The 19,546-nt window shown below is 41.9% G+C and overlaps 1 protein-coding gene across 3 annotated transcripts in view; it reads left to right on the top strand.

The window, feature by feature from the left end:
* Positions 1-19,546, top strand: part of LOC133966317 (Kv channel-interacting protein 2) — an 87,108-nt gene that overhangs the window by 25,881 nt on the left and 41,681 nt on the right. The window contains exon 1 of one of the 3 annotated variants that reach the window (XM_062401198.1): positions 12,513-12,577. The exons of the other annotated variants lie outside the window; for them this stretch is intronic. Coding sequence (XP_062257182.1) covers positions 12,559-12,577 — 19 coding nt within the window. The 5' untranslated portion in view covers positions 12,513-12,558. Of the gene's footprint in view, positions 1-12,512; positions 12,578-19,546 lie in introns of those variants that run through there. 3 annotated transcript variants of the gene reach the window in all.

Here is a 19,546-nt window from a genome sequence, read left to right as displayed (position 1 = left end):
GCATTGATAAAAATCCAGTTTTTTTATATGACAGTTAATTTGTTTTACTGCCACAGAGGAGTTAATATATTCATAAATTTCTGTTGCTTTATTTGTTTAGTAGATTTATCCAAAAACTATTGAGGATTATGGAGGAATGGGGCTGGGGAAGTTCCAATTAAATTCCGGATGGATTCAGATGAAGCAGCAGATCATCTATTTCACTTTCTTAATCATAATATACAGATCTTGATTTAATGATAAATAAATAATTTATGTAATGAGGCCGTTTCCTTCTTTATTTTTTCAATAGGAACGAGACAATTATGTGTAGAACTGTTGCTGCTAGCCTTGGCAAAAGGTGCTGTACTAGTTATTATTATTTTTAACTAAACATATTCCAGTGATCGCATTATAAAAGGCCTATTTGTGTGATGTGTAAAATGTACAATGTCACATAGAATTGTAAGGTCTGGGATAAATGATTAATTCATTTTGATCTAATGGACATTAATACTGATTTAGTGGATACTGAGATGTCCTGGTGCTGCCTACTCTTAAGGTGGCAGAGTATCACTATAAACACCTGTATAGTATTACAATCTGCTCCAAGTATTTGTTCCAGGGATTTAAAACATACAAATCTATTGTAACGTTTCCAAAAGATTTTCTGTTCTTTCCAAACTTGTCACGACCATGCACTTTGAGACTTTGAGAAAGTTCCGTTGTGCAAACACTTTGCGATCACTTTCCCAGCATAAGAAGTTGTTGAAGTTCAGTTTTTCATCTCTGATGTTTTTACAGACAACGATCAGTTCAGGTGAACGTGTGTCTCCTGAAAAGCCGTTAACCATTCTGAGCAGATACTGGTGTTCTGATGAAAAGAAGAGACAGAATCCCTCCGAGAGAGACACAGAGAGAACGAGGGCACACAAAAAAAAAGTGTCCGTGAGCGAAGCCAATCACACCTACCCGCCCTCCTCCTGCTGTCACCGATCCATACCTGTCCGCCCACTGATTTCCCATGAGCCTTTGGGTGATTGTGTGAATCCAGACAAATCGGGCTCCTTTTCTACAGAGTCACTGTTCATTCACACCAACGCACATGCGAGTACACACTTGTGCGACGACAGATACTGTACACAAATGCTCACATTAGCATTCACTCCCCCACACGCACACACTCCCTGTCCTCTGCGCCTTGCATAACATTTGTGTTCACAATGATGGAGGAGAGATGAGCTGCTGGTTAGGAGAGAACTCACAGGCCACAAGTTTGGCGTCATCTAGGAACCAACACAACTCTTACATAATTTGAGTTTAGCGTGCATTTGTGTTTTTCCATCGTCAAGTCTGTCTGAATGTTGCAGAGTCTACCGAGTGTCTGGTCTTTCATCACTCCGTTGTTAAAGTGGGATGTAGTTCACCCTGGTTCACCTCTGGCTTCCTGCCCACACAGAGTCAGAAGCAGAAAGAGAGATTGAGAATCAGAGAAAAGATATTTTCCATTGCGTCAGTTCTCAGGATCTCTGTTTCAGAAGTGAAACTCTGACCCTTCCACGATCCCATCACAGTGATCAACACTTCTAGAACAGCGCTGATTATGAAGGTAACATTTTCAATTGCCATTTCAGAATATTCTTATAAAAATAGTATTTAAGCCACATATTTTATGAATCAAGATAATAAAACATTTGATTTGGAACAAAACAATTATAAGATTACTGGGAATGTATGGTTTGAGACAGTGTAAATATTTTTTTAGTTTAGGAACTATATGCATCCCATAAACCATTGAAATGATCTCCTTGCCGCGTCTCTCAGCATGCACACAGCAAAAAACCCAGCAGCATGTTAGAAGGTGAATCATGGTCGCCCTGCCGTAAAGGTACCGCTAACCCATCAGGTCGTAGCTAGCAGGACTTTTACGTTGAGGTAAAAAAAGCTCCACAAATCAGAGATGGAGTTTTTCTCCTTGGCATCATGAATGAAACACGTTTTTCCTAAATCAAAGCTAATCTCGCACAAAGTTGTTCTTAAGGATCATACATAAATTGTTTTGGTGATACTCCCAATCTCTGTTCATCTTAACTTTAGAAATAAATAGCTAGGCTACTTCCAGAACCACATTGTGCAGCTCTATGTCAGTGTCGATGGGTGACTTGAACGCACATGTACACACACAATCAGCAGATATATACAGAAGTGGAGGCATTTAAGAATCCCAGCGAACTCAAAGAGAGAGAGAGTGAGAGAGTGAGCTCTGAAAATTGAGTGAAGAGCACGTTGGAGAGTTCTGCTGCAGACGCAGAGAGCTCCTCGCTCGCTGGAGATGCTGTCAAGAGAAGTGAGGGATTACATTAAGGGTGTTAGTGATTATAGTGGCGTAGTGTAAGTGCTGCACTTGTCACAATCAAAGCTGCTATTAGTCCTCTTAGAGAGTAAATCAAATTGGTCTCATGAAACATGTAACATGAGCAAACAGAAAGCAGAAGCTGTGGAGAGGGAGTGGAAAAGACGGATGAGTAAAAGACAGGAGTAAGAGGTCTGTGATATTTTTTGTTCTTTTTTGGGGTGTTGGCGGTGCTTGGTTGTTTTTGTCCGTGAGTTTTGAAGGTTTCAGGACTCCTCTGGGATTAATGTGGATTCAGTGTGTTTTAGGGCAGCCACTCAAGCCACCCTGCTTAGCTGCGGGTTCAGCATGCTCTCATGCCTGTATAACTCTTTCCAGAGACACTCTTTTGATGAATTATCCCCTCAGGGTGCCCAGAGAAAATACTTTTCCATCAATATCTCCCATCCGCCATTTCATTTTCTGAGCAGAGCCTGTGGCAGCCTCCAAATATCTGCACTGTGGCACTGTGACCTGAGCAAAAAGGTCCCAGCTTTTTGAACCCATCTACCACTACTCTTGGTAAAGACGTAATCCGCTGAATAAAGAGACAGTTGCTTTATTCGAGAGCCTCTGCAGATTCCCAATCAGGTGCTCGGAGCCTAAAATCGTGCTGAAGGTGACCCCTTGTGTTCTGATGGTTGACAGCAATGGGGACTGATCTGTCCCTGTTCTATTAGGACTGATAATGTCATTTAGAGACTAACGGGTCATTTAACCCAGCAGCTGTCCTCATCAGACACACCAGACAGAGCCCCCTGGTTTATGGCTCACACGAAGCCATGAGACACAGGCTTGAAAACCACAGATTCAACTAAAAATTTGCACTTTGAACACATCGATGTAATAAAAACAACCTGAAGTGACAGAAACCATATTTGATTTTAAAAAATCTATTACGACAAGTACTCTTTAGTTTGGTCCATGTCCCATACACTAACATGGAGGAGGTAGAATTTATGCCTTCCATTGCAGCCACCCACCAGGTTGCAATCACGACACTTTCACTTCACTTTTTGGAAGCAGTGTTGTCATCCATTTTTTTTACAGCCTAGAGTCTCCACCAGGGGGAGTAACAGCCACAATTTTATGCCATAATTGGTCATTTGCAACTAACTTTTCAAACAAGCGCTTTACATATACATCACATGTTAAATTCACAACATCAGATTTGAAAGTTAAATCACGTGATTGTTGCAGACGATGAGGTCGATTTCTGACTTCAGACATTTTTCTTCAACTGTCAATTTGAGCAGCTCCACCATTTGATCCACACAAGTCTCTTTTCAAAAGCTAATTTGTAAAATGCAGTGAGCTTATCTAAATATCCTCGAGGAAGTATTTAACCTGATTTGGCTGCTCCAGACTGTGCAGGGAACTTTGTAACATCTTTCTAGCATATATCAGTCAGGCCATATTGTCTATTCTACAGACATCTGCAGCTCCCAATTTGTCCGGCGCTATGCTCACAATTGTACAGACACTTTGTTTTTGTCACCAATTTTGCGGCTGCTGTCAGAGGAAACAAACGATCGGGGGTATTACACCTACATTCAGGGTAAGTCCCCACCATGTTACCAGGTCGATTGATTCCCACACCATGAGCACAGAAGTTTCCCTATTAGGCCTTACAGAAATTGACCAATATATCTTGTAGTGGGAGCGAACACGATGCACAAGATCAATAAAAATGCCTGCTGAGCTTAATGTAGGTTGTTTAAGTGTATGATCAATTGTTGAAGCATGTATTGTCAGGCCAACTCAGTAACTATACATTAAAGGTTCTAAGATTTAGGTGAAAGTGATCTATTGGCAGAAGTGAATATAAATAATCCTAGTGATCATCTTAACTGTACAAAGTGTTGTTTTCTTTACCCTAGAATGTTCCCTTTCTATTTTTATATTTACAAGGAGCGGTTCCTCTCTAGTAAACAAACTTAACCCCTTTTGAGTTACTCTGGGCTACTGTAAAAAACATGGTGGCCTCCATAGAGAGGACCCGCTGCCATTGTTAATATAAAGTATTTAAATATAAATGGAAAGACATTCCAGGGTAAAGACAGCAACAATTTGTACAATTTAGAGTAAAAACATCAATAGGATTATTTTCAGTAGATCCCTTTCACCTATATCTCACACATTGGACCTTAAAATGGGATTTCCACTCCAATCTTGTAGGCCTTGAAAAGATGAGCAGGGGACAGAGAAAGAAATTACACATAAGAAGTAAGATGAGCAGGGGACAGAGAAAGAAATTACACATAAGAAGTGTTGTACACATGTTGTGGTTCTGGCATCATTTACACTAATGATGGCAGCTACATGGAGTCTGATGAATGCAGGCTATAATTCACAAAGATTGTCTAAGACTGAAGGAGATAGTGAGAGAGCGAGAGGAGAGCAGTTGTGGGGCGTTTGAGTCAGCATCCCAAAAAGTAGTTTTAGGTCAGCAAGTGGGGTGCGGTGGAAATGGGTTACCTCAAAAAAGGTTTGATTTAATATGTGCAAAGTCATACTCTATTTCAGTGTGTCGTGCACAGAAGGAACCTCATGAAAACATCTTTATTTCACATTTTCACACCCTCCCTCCCTCCCCCGTCGCTCTTCTCCTCCTCGTCTGCCATATTAATCCATGCATGCGTGCACCCACACTGCCTTTCTCCCTAGTGACACCTCAACTCAGCAACAAGAAGCTTACATGCTTCTCGATAAAAAGGTTCCTCCCTCGGGCCTCAGCCTGTGGGAGACATACATGAGCACGGGTAAGACACAAGCATTGGTACTGAGCTGCTGTGAGTGTGGTTGTGGGGTTGGGATAAAGTAAAGATTTCTGTCCTGCACAGACAGCCTCGCACAGAGGGGCATCAGTCTTCCTGAGGCTCTCTGATCTTCATGTCTCAAAACACCGGCCGTCAGAGGGGCTCTGAGGGGGGTGTGACAGCCCGGCTGCTGAGAGGTTGGGTGTGACAGCGAGAGGAAGAGGCTTCAGAGGAGGAGCCGCTGTATTCGATCATAGAGATTGTGAGTATCCATGTTGACATTGGAGCTTAAGGAATATCAGAGACCTGTTGTCACTCACAGGCAATTAGATGCCTTCAAGGAGGCGCAGGCAGCGGCAGCGTGTGATTTGCTGCTCCTCTTCCCCAGCGTTAGGCTTGTCTGGCCTTGCTACCAGTCGGTGACAGAGTATAAAAAAAAAAAAACAACGTGAAAGATTCATCCCTGTAGGATATTTGTGGACCTCATGGCCCAGGTGATCTATTCCTCTGCACAGCTCTAACTGTTTACTTGTCAGCCTTGGCTCCCCTTTCCATCTTCATCTATCCGCACAGTAGCAGCCTCATGCCTTGCTTTACCCAGAGGAATACACACACAGCCCCCCCCCCCCCCCCCCCCCCCCCCCAGGGTATAAAGCCATGCCGCTTTAACACAGATTGGAGGAGAGTCTTGGCTTGAGTCGAATATTTATTTTGTTGTTGTTTTGATTTCAACTTTACCACAGCAAAACTAAAGGTTGATTTTGAGTTAGGTGATTAAGTTTGTAAAACAAATTTTCATTACCTTTTGATTCGTGTATGTACAAATCCCTGACCTGATCTCATGACCTCCTCTCGATCCGACGACCAGACCGAGGGGCTAAGCACCAAGTCGGATCCCCAAGTAACTTTGGGCAGTCGGCCGTTATAGTCCAGTAAACGTCATTGCTGCATTCAGGCTCTAACTCTGACTTTTAATGGCTCACTTTAACTGTGGCCATATATTTTCTAAGTGGGATAATTAACTTTGTGTAGAATCGGACAGCGGTAAAATAGTGCCAGACCTTCATCCAAAGAAAGTCAGCACAAATAAATGCTTTGCTAAGATTTTCACGAAGCAATTACCAAGATTTAAAACTGTTTTCCCCAAACACTTAGATATTAATTTGAAAAGGATGCTAAGGAGTTGAGGTTTTGCATTGTGGTTGCATGTAAAGTGCACTCTTCTTCCTTAGATTGCGTACAGGGCATTTTAAATCACAAAAGTAATCATGTTCATAATCATTTTCTTTGAGGGACAATTGTTATATTTTGTCAGGCTCACGTGCAGCTTTGATTTTAATGGTCTGTATCTGCCCTCTGCTGGTATAAACTGTTTGGTACATCCAGCTATATAAAGTCACTGGGCACAGAGGTGAACATTAGAGATTTTAATATGAAGAGACAGATGCTTTCACTGGCGTTAGAGTCCTTCCCCTCAGTCATCCAGTGTTTATGTAAATATTGTAAATTAAACATCTATTACCAGATCTGTGCACTCGTTTGCAACTCAGAGGAAAGTTGTTCTACAAAGACCAACTCTGTCAATTTTTGTTTCAGTTTTTTCCTCTTCAGTGTCAAACGCATGTCTCGTAGGTATTTATGTTTTATGAGTTATAGGGTCAGGTTTATGTCAAATGTATAAAATGCCAGATAATCTAGGACAGATTTGTATTAGAGGGACTTTGAAATCAATAATGCATTGATTTTATTTGCTTGACAGAAATGTATAATTGTAAATCATCAGGGAAGCTTTAAGAGTTATTTTTGTGCACCCTGATCATATTATTTAGAACACTGTTTTCATATAAACATTTATCTGGAGCTGATGTTCAGGTTTTTGTTCAGTTGCTTAGCTACATCTCCTTCTCTGTGCTTCTCTCAGTCCATCTGTTGCCCTCAGGACAGATTACAGCATTTATCCTGCAGATGGCAGCACTGTCATAGAGTTATTTGCTATTGTGTACGGTATCTGTACCACTGGACAGCCACCAGCTAAAGTGCTGGAGGGACCCTCGTTTTTTTTTCCAAATCTACTTAAAGTCAAATGTCAATCTGTTCTAGTTTGAAATAATAAAAAAAGGCTGTTATATCAAGTGATAAAGTTTATAATTTGGGTTTCGTGATTTGTGGTACTGAAATACATAACATGTGTTGTACCTGCTGAACTGCTGCAACACTATTTTTAAACTTTTAAGCCTCAACATAAGTTAATAGGTTAATAAGGACTTTATCGCTGGACTGGAAATGTTTTCGGCCAATAGAGCTGTTATACTAATAATTAGTAAAGAAAGAAATACTTAAAAAACAGTGTGTTGTAATATCCCTTTTCCATTCTGGCTTTCGCTCAGTCTGGTTTACCCGAGGTAAACGTTCAATGATTAAAGCTTATACATAATATATGTGTGTAGATGGGTCCTTGTACTTCACTGTGGACTGTTATCCTGCAGCTGTAGAGAGCTCTCGCGTCACATAAATATGTAGGGTGAATAAACAGGTAAATTGTAGGGTTCACTTCATATGCAGAAATATCCATCACCATGGATACGGATGACCGCTTATTCAGCAGTTAAGTTACCTCATATTATGTGTTGTTTGACATCCTGGAGATAATTAGCATGTGATAGCATGAATGTAAACTGCTTCATGGTCTGGTCTTGGCAATGAAAAACGATCCAGACTGAAGATTGAGTTTCAAATTGCTGAAATAGTGTTGTGTATCATCTGCAAAGCAGCGGAAAGGAACGTTATGTTTCCTGGTGGGACAACATACGGTAAGAAAAGTATAATACCTAAAATTAAGCCTTGTGGTACACCACAGGAGACATCAACAAGGGAGGATGAACAGTTCTTCATCCTTACTTATATTGATTTTGTAAATATGATGTATATCAAGAGGCTTTCCCCGGATGCCTTAAGGTGCTCCAGGATGGTCAGCTGTATAAGAGGCAGCAGAAAGGCCCAGCAACATGAATGATTTACTCGCTGGTGACAAGTAAATCATTTGTTACAAGTTAGCACAGAGGAGCCAGTACTATGGTGCCCCGTTAAATCTGAGTTACATTTGTCCCAAATGTTGTGCTTTTTGAAAGAAATGGAGAAGTTCAGGAAATCGAACCAGACAAAAAGAATCTAGAAAAAACCTACAGCCTACAAAGTGTTAACAGTAGCAGCACTTTCTTTGGTTGTCAGTATGATGAAGATTTGTTGTTACTCAAGCTGTGGCCTGCAGCTCTTGGCTGAGCTCATAGAGATCAGTGCAGCTACGCTCAAAGTTTGCAAACTTAAATTTTAATACGCGTACATCACCGCAGGTCCTTTGAAACACCCCCATCATAAAGGAGCATTTATTTTTTATCGTGGCATGAATTCGGCTTAAGTCAGCACGGGTGCAGGCTCACCAGAAAATAATGTTAAAGTCCATTCTCAGTCCTGTATAGCTGCTGTGTTACAGCCTAACAGGGCAAATCCCTTTAGGTAAATGTGCAAACAGAGCAGCAGTGGATAGGGAAATGTGCAGAGGTCAGAAGGTTTGTCTCTCTCAGTCAGCGCTGTGAAAATTCGCCTTTTTTTTTTTTTTTTTTTTTTTTTTGCATTTAACCGCAATCCCTGAGGAGAAGTGTTTCCACCTGGGCCTCTGTCTCCTTCCTCCCTCCCTCTCTCCCTTTCTTTTTTCTCCTCTCTCTCCTCCTTTTCTCTAATCTTTCCCTCCACAATCACATGTTCTCAGTGAAAGGGCATTGAGTGGGCTTCACCAGCTGGTGCCTTTTCCTGCCACATTAATAGGGTTAAAAGCAAATCTGCGAGTGTGTGTGTGTGTGTGTCTGTGTGCGTGTGTGTGTGTCTGTCTGTGTGTCTTTGCCAGATACTTGAGTAGAGTGCCACATCTGCCCTGGAACAATCCTGTGCGTCTTCGTGCTCCTGTGGCAGTCTGCACAAACTGGTACACCCGTTCCCCATCTATAGAAAATCATTATGTTGTTCCTCATAACACATGGACAAACACTTTAAATCTCTACATTTCAGAACCTATTTTCAATAGTGAATTGTGTAAAAAAAAAAGGATTAGATTCATAGATTAATCTTCTTGTTGACCTGAGGAAAGAGCTGGAGATTTCAAGGCTGTTTGAAGATCTTTGAGGAGGTTTCTTGATGGTCAGGGCAGATCTGAGGTCACCTGGGGTCTCCTCCTAATGATCACTCAGACCGCTTCAGGATCTGCAGCTTCACTGACAGGTCAGTGGTGCAGCAAGTCTGCTCGCCACGCTACTCATCGCTCTTCTTGTCTGTTTGACCTCTCTCTGTTTGCCAGCACGCCCCTTCTTAGTGTCTGTCACCGTGTCTGTCCATTTTCATAATTTTTTTCCCCCCCTCATCGTCTTTTTCAAGACCCACACCATATTTACTCTTTGCATTAAGGTCTCAATTAACGTGTCTGTGTGCGATACAAAAGGATTTGTCAGCTGATAATTGTTCTGAACGCAGCTGCCATGTCAGGTGGAGTATTCTTTGTTTGTGTCGTATTTCTTGATAATAATCAGAAATGGAGTGCAGGCTGGATTTGGCTCTGTGAGGTTTATGCCTTGGACATCTTGGTGGTGGTGACTCAGACTCTAGGTTGGAAATATTTGAAAACACACACACACACACACACACACACATAATTAGAGAGCAGGAATCATTTCCCTTTCTTTCACTTCTTCAAATCATCTCTTCCATAGCCTCCGTATGACAGCGAGCTAATCATGACAATGCGTAATTTCACTTTAACTTTTTACTCGTTCTTTTTTTCTTGTCTGTTTGTTCCGCCTGATGTTGTCTCAATGTTGCAGACAAGCTTTTCTACATCCTCTGTCAACCTGTCAGGTATCTGCACAGGGTCTGACATGCTCTACCTCAATGTCAAAGCTGCAGGTAAAAAAAGTTTGGACTATAAACTCTTCTGGAAGACAAGTCCCTTGGCAACAGCTCACATTCTGAGAAAAAACACGCTGTACTGGATTTTGACCTCGAGTTTGAGTCAAATCTATATTCTAACACCTAAAAGAAAATAACGTGTTACTTACCTGCCAAGTTTATTGCTTATATTTCAGAAAATAGTTGCCCGTGCTCTCTACGACTGAAAAAAAAAAGTTGATTTTGATATGAATTATTACAGATCCTCTTACAACGAGTCAAACAAGATGTTTTCACACATGAACTGTGGGAAATGTTCCGAAAAATTGTTAGTAAATTTCTTCGGCCATTGCCTGGGGACAATGGGAAATGTCTGTCTGACAACGCTGCAACATACAGGTGAGGAGTTGGGTCTGTGTATAACGTGTAGGAGACAGAACGTGAAGAATACCTTCTGCTGGGGGAATCACAGTGTTTTTGTTTAAACCACATCACCAAAAACTCTCCAATGTTATGGTCTTTCTAAATAGACATCTTCTTTGGCGTCTTCCTTGTTTTTTTATACATTTCCAGTGACAAACATCAGCAGCATGCCCACTCGCTCGGACACTTTTCTGCCACATTCTCAAATAAGATCAGTCTGACATTTTCCAGACATTTCCCCCTGGGGGGGCTGGCAGCAAAAGTTCTGCAAAATACATTTGGAAATTTCAGGAAGATGTCCGGACTATTGGATATCTGAAATGAGCTAAAACATTATTACAGATTCGTCAAACTCTTTCTCATCTGCTCTCCCGCATAACCCTTCATGCCTTTGCTCAGAATCAATGGATCCGTCCCCCTGTGCTTCTTGGTTGTGTCAAGGCTCCTTCTTGCTCCTTTCTGGGCTCCGTCTATGCCGCGCTGCATCGACTTGGTGAGAGTCCAGAGCAGCTCTCTGTCGAACCCTCACCTGTTCCCTGACCCCCTCTGTGTGACTTCTAAATGAGAACGAGTGTTTAGAGGAAAGCGTCTGACTGACGTTTGATTGATTTTCTTTGTGACCCGGAGAACGGACAGGTGTTCATGTGTATGCAAGCGTGTGCATGTGTGTTTTTTGTGTTTTTGTGTGTGTGTGTGGACTACCGGTAAAAATCCATGGAGTCTGGTGTTGCTGTGGCAACGGTAATCACTTCTGATTCGGCGTCAGGGAGAGAGAGAGGGGATGGAGGTGGAGCGGCAACGGCGGTTCAGTAGGGTAATGTCTTTGTTGTAGAGGGAAAAAACAATAAAACTTGTCAACAGGGAAAACAGGGTGAGTGTGTTTCCTTGTTCAGTGACTGTACGTGTTGACACTGACTGACACTGGGAGGCAGGATGATAAGGATGAGGACAGAAAGGCTTTAAATAAATACCTTTCTTTCTCAATCCCGCTGGATTTAAAAGCTCCGCCTTCTCTCTTCCCTTCTTCTCCTCCTTCTCTGCCAGCTGATAATAATCTGCCCATCGGGTGCTGGTGAGGACACAGTACTTGTCCGACAACCTCTCTCTCTTGTCAAGCTTACTTTTTTCTCTCTCTATGTTTTCAACACTCTGCTGAAAGAAGGGGAACGATATTAATTATGCATTCTCCTATTTTGCCCCATCTCCACCTCCCTATCTGTCTGTAGGTATACCTTCACTTCTCGTTTTTCTCCTCCTCTCCATCCTTTCCTTGTTTGTATTCTGAACACCATTAATGAGCGAGCAAGAGACAGACAGACAGAGAGGGGCCGTGTGTGTGATGCTAATTAATGGGTTTTGCTTTGTTCCTTCTGTCACTTTACTCAACCTCCTGCTGGCTCAAACACACACACACACACACACACACAAGCACACACAGACACACACTTTCTCTAAGAAGCTGTCCTCTTTATGAGCCATGCACGACTGGAGGAAAAATAGAATCAACACATCAACGAGATGTGTGGAGTGTGCAGCTCGAGAAACAAACCCACCACCTGCCACTCCAGCCAGCCTCCTTGTAGAACACAGCACACACACACATGCACTGTCGCATGAGCGCCGGTCCGTAATTTTCCGCCACATGCTGCTCCCAGCCAATCAGAGGACCGGCGTGGGGCTTCTCGGAGCGTGATTGGGAGGAGACAGAGTGCGGCTGGCTGATTGACAGCAGGCGCCCTACAGGTGGAGAGAAGAACCGAGGGAAGGAGAGAGAGGGAGGAGGACCACAGAGAGAGGAAAGAGAAGGGGTGAGTGAGGAGGAGAAGAGAGGCGGCACCAATTAGACTATCCATATACATACACACACACATGCACACACACCTACACACACACACTCACAGTGCTCCTCTCCTACCTTGGAAGCTTGCTTCTTCCGGCAGAGTAGCTGAGTAACACCACCACCACCACCACTGCTCTCACCACCTCCACCACAGCTGGACCAAGATGAGCCAGTGCAGGAAACGGTGCAGGAGGCAGCTCACCAAGGTGGCTCGCTATTTCTACCGCTTCCTCATGGGAACGCTCACCCAAGGTAGGCACCTCCAACTTTGCTGCTAGATCCACGTCTTTCGTGAGCACGGAGGAAAAGTGGGGATGGTCTCAGCAGGAGTTTTGTTGTGTAGTCGGCAGCATGTGTGAGGCTTGTGACGTGGTTCATGATCTTTGCTGATGATTCTGAGGTTGGTTCAGGAAATTCTGTGTCCTGCTGTGACTGTGGCTCAGCTAGTTTTCTACCTCGATCCCAGCAGAGCAGATGCACTCCTCATTTGCACAGATCCAAACATGCATATTATTTCAAAAGAGTGTATGTGTGTGTGTGTGTGTGTGTGGCATGTCTGAGTACTTTGTTTCATCTCTAGTCAGAGAGACGATACAAAGACTAAACATCAAATAGCCTAAAGATTATAGTCATTGTTCTCTGTACACATGGACTGTATGTGTGTGTGGATGGATGCTTGTGAGCATTTGCTGGTTCACTTTGCGCCATTCTTATGCATAATAATAGAACCATTGATTAGTATGCACTGTGAGAATTAGCGAGCTGATGGGGTTGAACTCACTCTTTCCCCTTTTTTTCTATCTGCCTTTTGACTTCCTCCCTTCGTCCATCCCTCCATCTCTCTCTCTCTCCCTCCTCCCTGCACAGCTCCGTCTTTCTCTCCCCTTCCCTGCTCCCTCTCCGCCAGTCAAACAGATTGCCCTCTGGAAGCCTGTGGCATTCCACCTCCATTGAGAAACTCTCAGTGGGAGAAAGACTCACACAGCCTTTCATCCAGCCCCTCAGCCGGCTCTCAGTATGACATCAACTCACCCGTACCCAGCCTGCTCACCTCCACTCCACTCTCCAGCTCCCTCCGAGCCCTTGAACACAACGTTCTGATGTAAATCCTTGCACTGAGATTCGGTGCAAGTTCTGATACTTAGGCAAAATCTTTCCTCTGTACTTATTTATTTCATGTCCTCACACACTTTGTTCCACTGAGTTTAACCCTGGCTTGCTCTGACAGAAACAACTCTCTGTACCGTTGCCTATCGACAACACGCTGCTACGCTTTACACCCATTCTCCTCTTTATTTTCTTTCCAGTTAGTGATATTGAACAGCAGCTCCCATTACCTTGGGGAAGACACAACAGAGTAGGCTGGATCTATTGGATCCCAGCCGTTGATCCTAAAAGGTAGAGATAAAGCAGTGTTTAGATGACCTTGTCAATAGAGCGATGTCTGAATGCTAATTTGACATCTGCACTGCTCATCTCCACCTCTGCTTTTCTCCTGGTTATCTTTTCAGACTTTGACATCTGCAGAGCTTCGTGTTCGTGCTCTGAAAGCAGCTATTAGACACAGACGCCCACCTGCACACACACACACACACACACACACACGCACACACACACACACTGGGTAATGGAGATTTTCTCTCTCGAGATAACAGTGCATTGCCAGTTAACACTTTAAAAAGAATAACCTCAGAGTTAAATCTTTTACACTTAACAATACAAATAATAAGCATTACTATTATCACAGGAAGAAGAAGAAGTAATGGAAGTATATATTGATTAGTAAACATAGATTCATAATAGAATGGTGATGTTTTGTTTTTTATTTATAATGTCTTTAAAACTCATTAAAAGGCCAAAGAGGGTCACATGTTGATCCTGTTTTGGCTGTGTAGTCAAATCCTAATAGTTTACTTCTCTGTGCTGAACTCTTGTTTATTGCTGCCTGGACTCAATTTACTACTTTCACTCTTCTGCTTTTATAAACACTTCAAATGTATATTAGTCCACTGCTGAAAATAGTTTCTGATAAATTCCGTTTACTTACTTTTAAAGTGAAACTATGAATTACTTAGTAATTTCTTTAAATATTTTTGGGAAGGCCATTTGGAACCAATTAAGCTTTGGGTTGAGTCACTAGATTGGGAAGTTTTCTGTACATTTGTTGACACCATTGAAATAATGTGGAATTATACAACACATTATATTTAATAATGCTAGTCTTTTAATATATAATATTTAAATAAGAAAGAACAACATCATCGACAAATCAAATATCAAATATTGGCTTCAACAATTCTGAGACTTTCTATAAGAATCTTATAATAACCGTATAACCAGTTTTTAATTACCTTTAAGGTGTCATCTTTATAAAATGTGCACCAGGGCTGTGATGTCCAATTGTTGGCAAATTTATTGTGGGTCTTTTCAAGCTTTTTCTTAGAGAACAAATTCTAGTAGGTATGCCTCCGGCACAAGTTCATACACTTTTCAGAACGTTGACATTAATATTTCATGAACTGAACTCTCTGCTCCTCTCAAAAACTGAATCTGACCAATTTCTATCCTTTGCAATTCGCCCAGACAGAGCGAGGATTGTGTCTGGATCAGATTCACTGAACCTGGGTAGTAAGTAAAGATTATAGACCAGTTCCTGTCTTCTGGACACATCTGAAAGCTTAACATCTTTTAACTACTGTAGCTGAAACTTTTGCAACTCCAACTTTGCTCAGTTTCCTGTTTTTTAGGTTCATATTCCCCTTTTCCATACTTCAGCCTCTCTGACAGTAATTACTAACACAGCATCTCCTTCTGTTGCTCTTCTGAGCTGCGAGCTGGCCGCCTGCAAAAAACTCCTCAGCCTCAATGAAAAGAAAAGGCATGTTATCAGACTATTGTAACAACTTCATAGTGTTCTGTAATCCTCAAAAGCTTCTCTTTAGTGCCCCGCTCCAACAAAGACTGTGAATGATCCTAAGAGCTCTCTACTTGGAAAAGCAAACCAAACACTGCTCCTCAAACCTTGACTGTGACACATGAGAAAGCCAAAGCCGATGTAACAAGTGAGCAGGAGCCGCTCACCGACAGTGATGTAAACTACACCCACTGACGCTACCTAGCCCCTAAAATGCTGTTAGCTAACCCTGAATTTTCTTGATTTTCTCTGGGTTTGAACCATAGACTGTATGGTTTGAACATTGTTGGAAACATTTTGGATAATGTAAGGACACAAGTCAACAAAATATATAAACATGAACATAGGTTTTGTCATTATTAGAAATGTAACAATGAATTCTTGCACATTGAGTCTTTAGAAACATGTTGTTTACGTATTGTTCACGCAAGACAAGTTGATGTAGTAGTAGGTTCAGTGACGTAGTGGCAAGGTGAACCAGTGTGAGGGGGGCAGCGGTCGCTACAATGGTAATCTGCTAATTTGTGACCATTAAGAGGAAGGAAAGAATGAAGTAATGGTATTTATAGATGTTACCGACATCTGTTTGCTTCCTCATGCCCGCATAATGCACGCATACAAACACACAAACAAACACACCCACACTTATACATTATATAGGCTGATGAGGAAATAGGAACACTGGTAAATAATGCAGTTTGACATCATGTTGTCAGAGGAAACTAGTTCAGACAGCTATAACCAGCTACCACAGTAAACAATGTTATATATGATACATAATAAATACAAATAAATCAATAACAACACTGTGTATTTGCTGATTTTATGCAGTAACTGTTCACCCTGTTAACACATCTGTTTTCTTAAAGAGTAAAATCTAAAAAACATTGTATAACTTAAGAGTTTTATGACCAATGAAAATCTATATGAGTGTGTATCGTGTTGCGCGTGTGCAAATATACACATCCTTAAGTTTACCCAGAATGGGGTAACCATGACTACAGGCTCCTGTGTGTCTGCTCCAATGGGAAAGCGAGACAAGGAGAGAGACGTCTGGTTCAGTGCCGGTGAGGACTGAACTGTATAATGGCAGCGCTGCTTCATAGGGATTTCATCAAGGCCATTCAGAGTTCGGCATTTGAGCGTCGTGGCATTTCTGGCCGAGCCAGGCGGCTGAAGGACGTGCCATTTAAGTCGTCACTGCCGTCACGGTGTTTGAACCAAACAGGGCTTTAACCTATATGCAAAAAGGACAAATGACATTAAAGAAACGCCCGGCAGGTTAATTGCTGTTTTTGTTACAACTCGTTGCGTGAAGTCGGTAGAGCAGTTTTTCTTAATGTTGCACCGTCTGCTGCGTCTTCATACCACAAAGTGTGTTTATCTGGATATGCTATAATTAGTGACAATTATTATTATCATATAGCCCTAAAGTATATGGTGGTTAGGAACCTTATTGTATGTGCATATGGCTTGTTGGTGTATGTGTGTGTGTGTGTGTGTGTGTGTGTGAGAGAGCATTACTGATTTGTAGTCGCCCTCCCTCTTGCCCCTACTTTTCCTTCTAATTAGTTTGTTTCATGAGAGTGTGTATGTGAGCGTGTGTGTGTGTGTGTGTGACACCTGCAACCTTTATGTTGATTTTCCTAATTGTGGGAGCAGCTCTGTTTTGTGCAATTAAGATTCATTAAACTCTGCCTGCCCACGCACAAATGCATATATTAAGCAAGTGAACCACTTCCCTCGCATCTACCAGAGACACACTATGTTCCACTTCACTCTGGTTCATGACATTATCTGTTATCACAGTCTGTCACAAGGAGTCCTAACTGAAAGCTCAGGTCTCCTTCTGTACTCCTCCTCCTCCTGCTCCGGGATCTTCTGTCCCCATCACTGTCACACACCTCTACTGTGTGTCGTTATTTTGTCAGAAGACTGAAACGCAGCATTCATTGGGTTGTTTGCAGGCTTTGTTTTTTTAATTTAACAGATCAGAATACAATTTGATCGGCAATAAAACATGCAAATGTACTTCATTTAGCGAGGATTTAACTTATAATAACAGCTGTAGTTTGACATGGATGAAAACTTGTATTTATGATCTGTTTTTGGAAAATGTGTCTGCAATGTCCCTTATTGTTAAAGGTGTTTTGCTCTGGACGTGATGTTTCCAATATATAGTGATAAATAATTAAGAATGATAATAAATTAACACTATAATAAGACAGATTGCAATTAAAAACTGTCCTGAGGAATTTAGTTTAATATCAGTTGGATTGTGATTAATGCATCAAAATGGTGGAGAAACTTCATTTGTCTTTCAATGGATCAGTCATCACTTTATCAAACATCCCAGTTTGTCCAAGTTTATGTATTTTTAGCATATTTACACTGTGACAGTAATTTCATGTAACATTTTTAAGCGACATTGTGTCCTAACAAATTAACTCCACAGGAACTGAGCACAAACACGTTGTTTTGCCTTGTAAATAACTTTAGCTAGTGATAAATAACCTTGAATCAATATTTCACGCGAAGATGAATGTGTGTGGAAGCTGAGAAACGAGCAGCGGTGCATGCTGTGTTGCTGTATTCCTGCAGAGACCAGCTTCCTCTGGCTTGTTCATCTCACAAGATGTGCTCTCTGTCAAATCTGGCACACATGTTCAGTTGCACTCATACATGAACTGATTCGATTTTGTCATGACCTTGCAAAGGTCAAGGTCATGAGGATTTTGTGTTCCTGTGAATTAGATATATCAGGAACACCTCACAGGAATTTCAATACATCTGGCACAAGCATACAGTTGGATAAAAAAATTACCTAATTAGATTGTGGAGGTCGTAATGTTAAGGTCACTGTGACCTCACAAAATCCTTTTTGCCTTTAATAATTGGAAACATAACTCACTTTTGATAAAAGTAACAAGTGACGGTAACAAGTTACTAAATACATTTTCAGTATCTTGCCCAACATGGTTCTCTACCAGTGCACCTATTTAACTACAGGAAGCTTTCACCTTCTCTCCACTGTGTACATAAGAGCACCAAGAAATATTCACATTCATTTTCCTGAGTCCGAGTCATTTGTTAGGGTCTTTGACATTTTTTCTAAATGAAACTGGGTGTCAATCTTCTTCCAGAGGCCATTAGAATTTTGTACTTTCTAATTAATAACCTGATTACCTCCCCCGTCACCTTCCTGTAGTACGGGCATGCACACTTCCACACCAGCAAGGTTATATTACACATAAAATACACACACGTTGGCTCAGGCAGACTGACACACACACTCCACAGACTGTTTCTCAGCTCCGGTACGTTGAAGCCGACTCTCTTTGCTTTTCACTTGTGGCTATAACCAAAGAGATTTCGTTATCAACCTTTCATCTATAAATAAAATATACTCTGTCCGAGTTTTTCCCCCGAGTGTAGAGATCCTGAGCTGTCTGTGTGTCTCTGTGTATGAGCTGGTACTGCTATTACATATTTTATTAAGCCTCCACGCCGGTGATAGCCAGAGGCCGCAGGCATTAGGTTTTCTGGTTTCCCGTCCTTCCCATTCTCGTGATCGCAATAGCTCAAGAACCTGCTGCGGGAATTTTTCCCAAACTTTCACTTGGAATCAAGGATGAACTGATTCGAATTTGGTGGTCAAAGGTCAAGGTCACAGTGGCCTCTTAAATGTGATATATCAAGACTGCTTGAGGGAATTTCTTCAACTTCTGATCAGTAGTCGCTGGGACTCAATGATGAAGTGATAACGTCACAGTGTCCTCATATGAATCTGGAAAAAAACCTTTCAATATAATTGATACTGATTCTGTTTGTGATATTTTCCCTGATTGGGGTCAATTGATTGTTATCGATAGTCAGCTTATATTTAATACCTGTAGGCCACTTTAAAGTTGGAGGAAAGATGCCTTATGCCACTCAAGAGAGGAAAATGTACGTATATATGTATTTATCTTTCTTCTGAACTTATCTCCTCGGAGCACATGTAGAGTTTATTAAATTCCAGTGTCTGCTCCCTCCCTCTCTGACAAATGTCATTATCCACCTGTCCGTCACTTCCCTCCGCTTTTGACAGAAGCTGACATCAAACATCAATTTTCGGCAAAATGAATAAAACATGGTCTGCCTGCGATGTGAAATTCTGATGAGTGCTCGCAGGGGTTAGCGTGTGTGCGCATGTGTGTCGCTGGTGTTGGTGTGTGTGGAGAGCGCTAAGCTATATCCCAGTGTGTGGTAATGGCACTCGCAGTGGGAAGGGAATTGTTCATTACCACGAGGATACCTCAACTTCA

The sequence above is a fragment of the Platichthys flesus genome, chromosome 12 (genome assembly GCF_949316205.1).
Source record: "Platichthys flesus chromosome 12, fPlaFle2.1, whole genome shotgun sequence".
Classification (NCBI taxonomy): domain Eukaryota; kingdom Metazoa; phylum Chordata; class Actinopteri; order Pleuronectiformes; family Pleuronectidae; genus Platichthys; species Platichthys flesus.
Note: the sequence above shows the minus strand (reverse complement) of the source record. Positions and strands in the feature narration are given on the sequence as shown.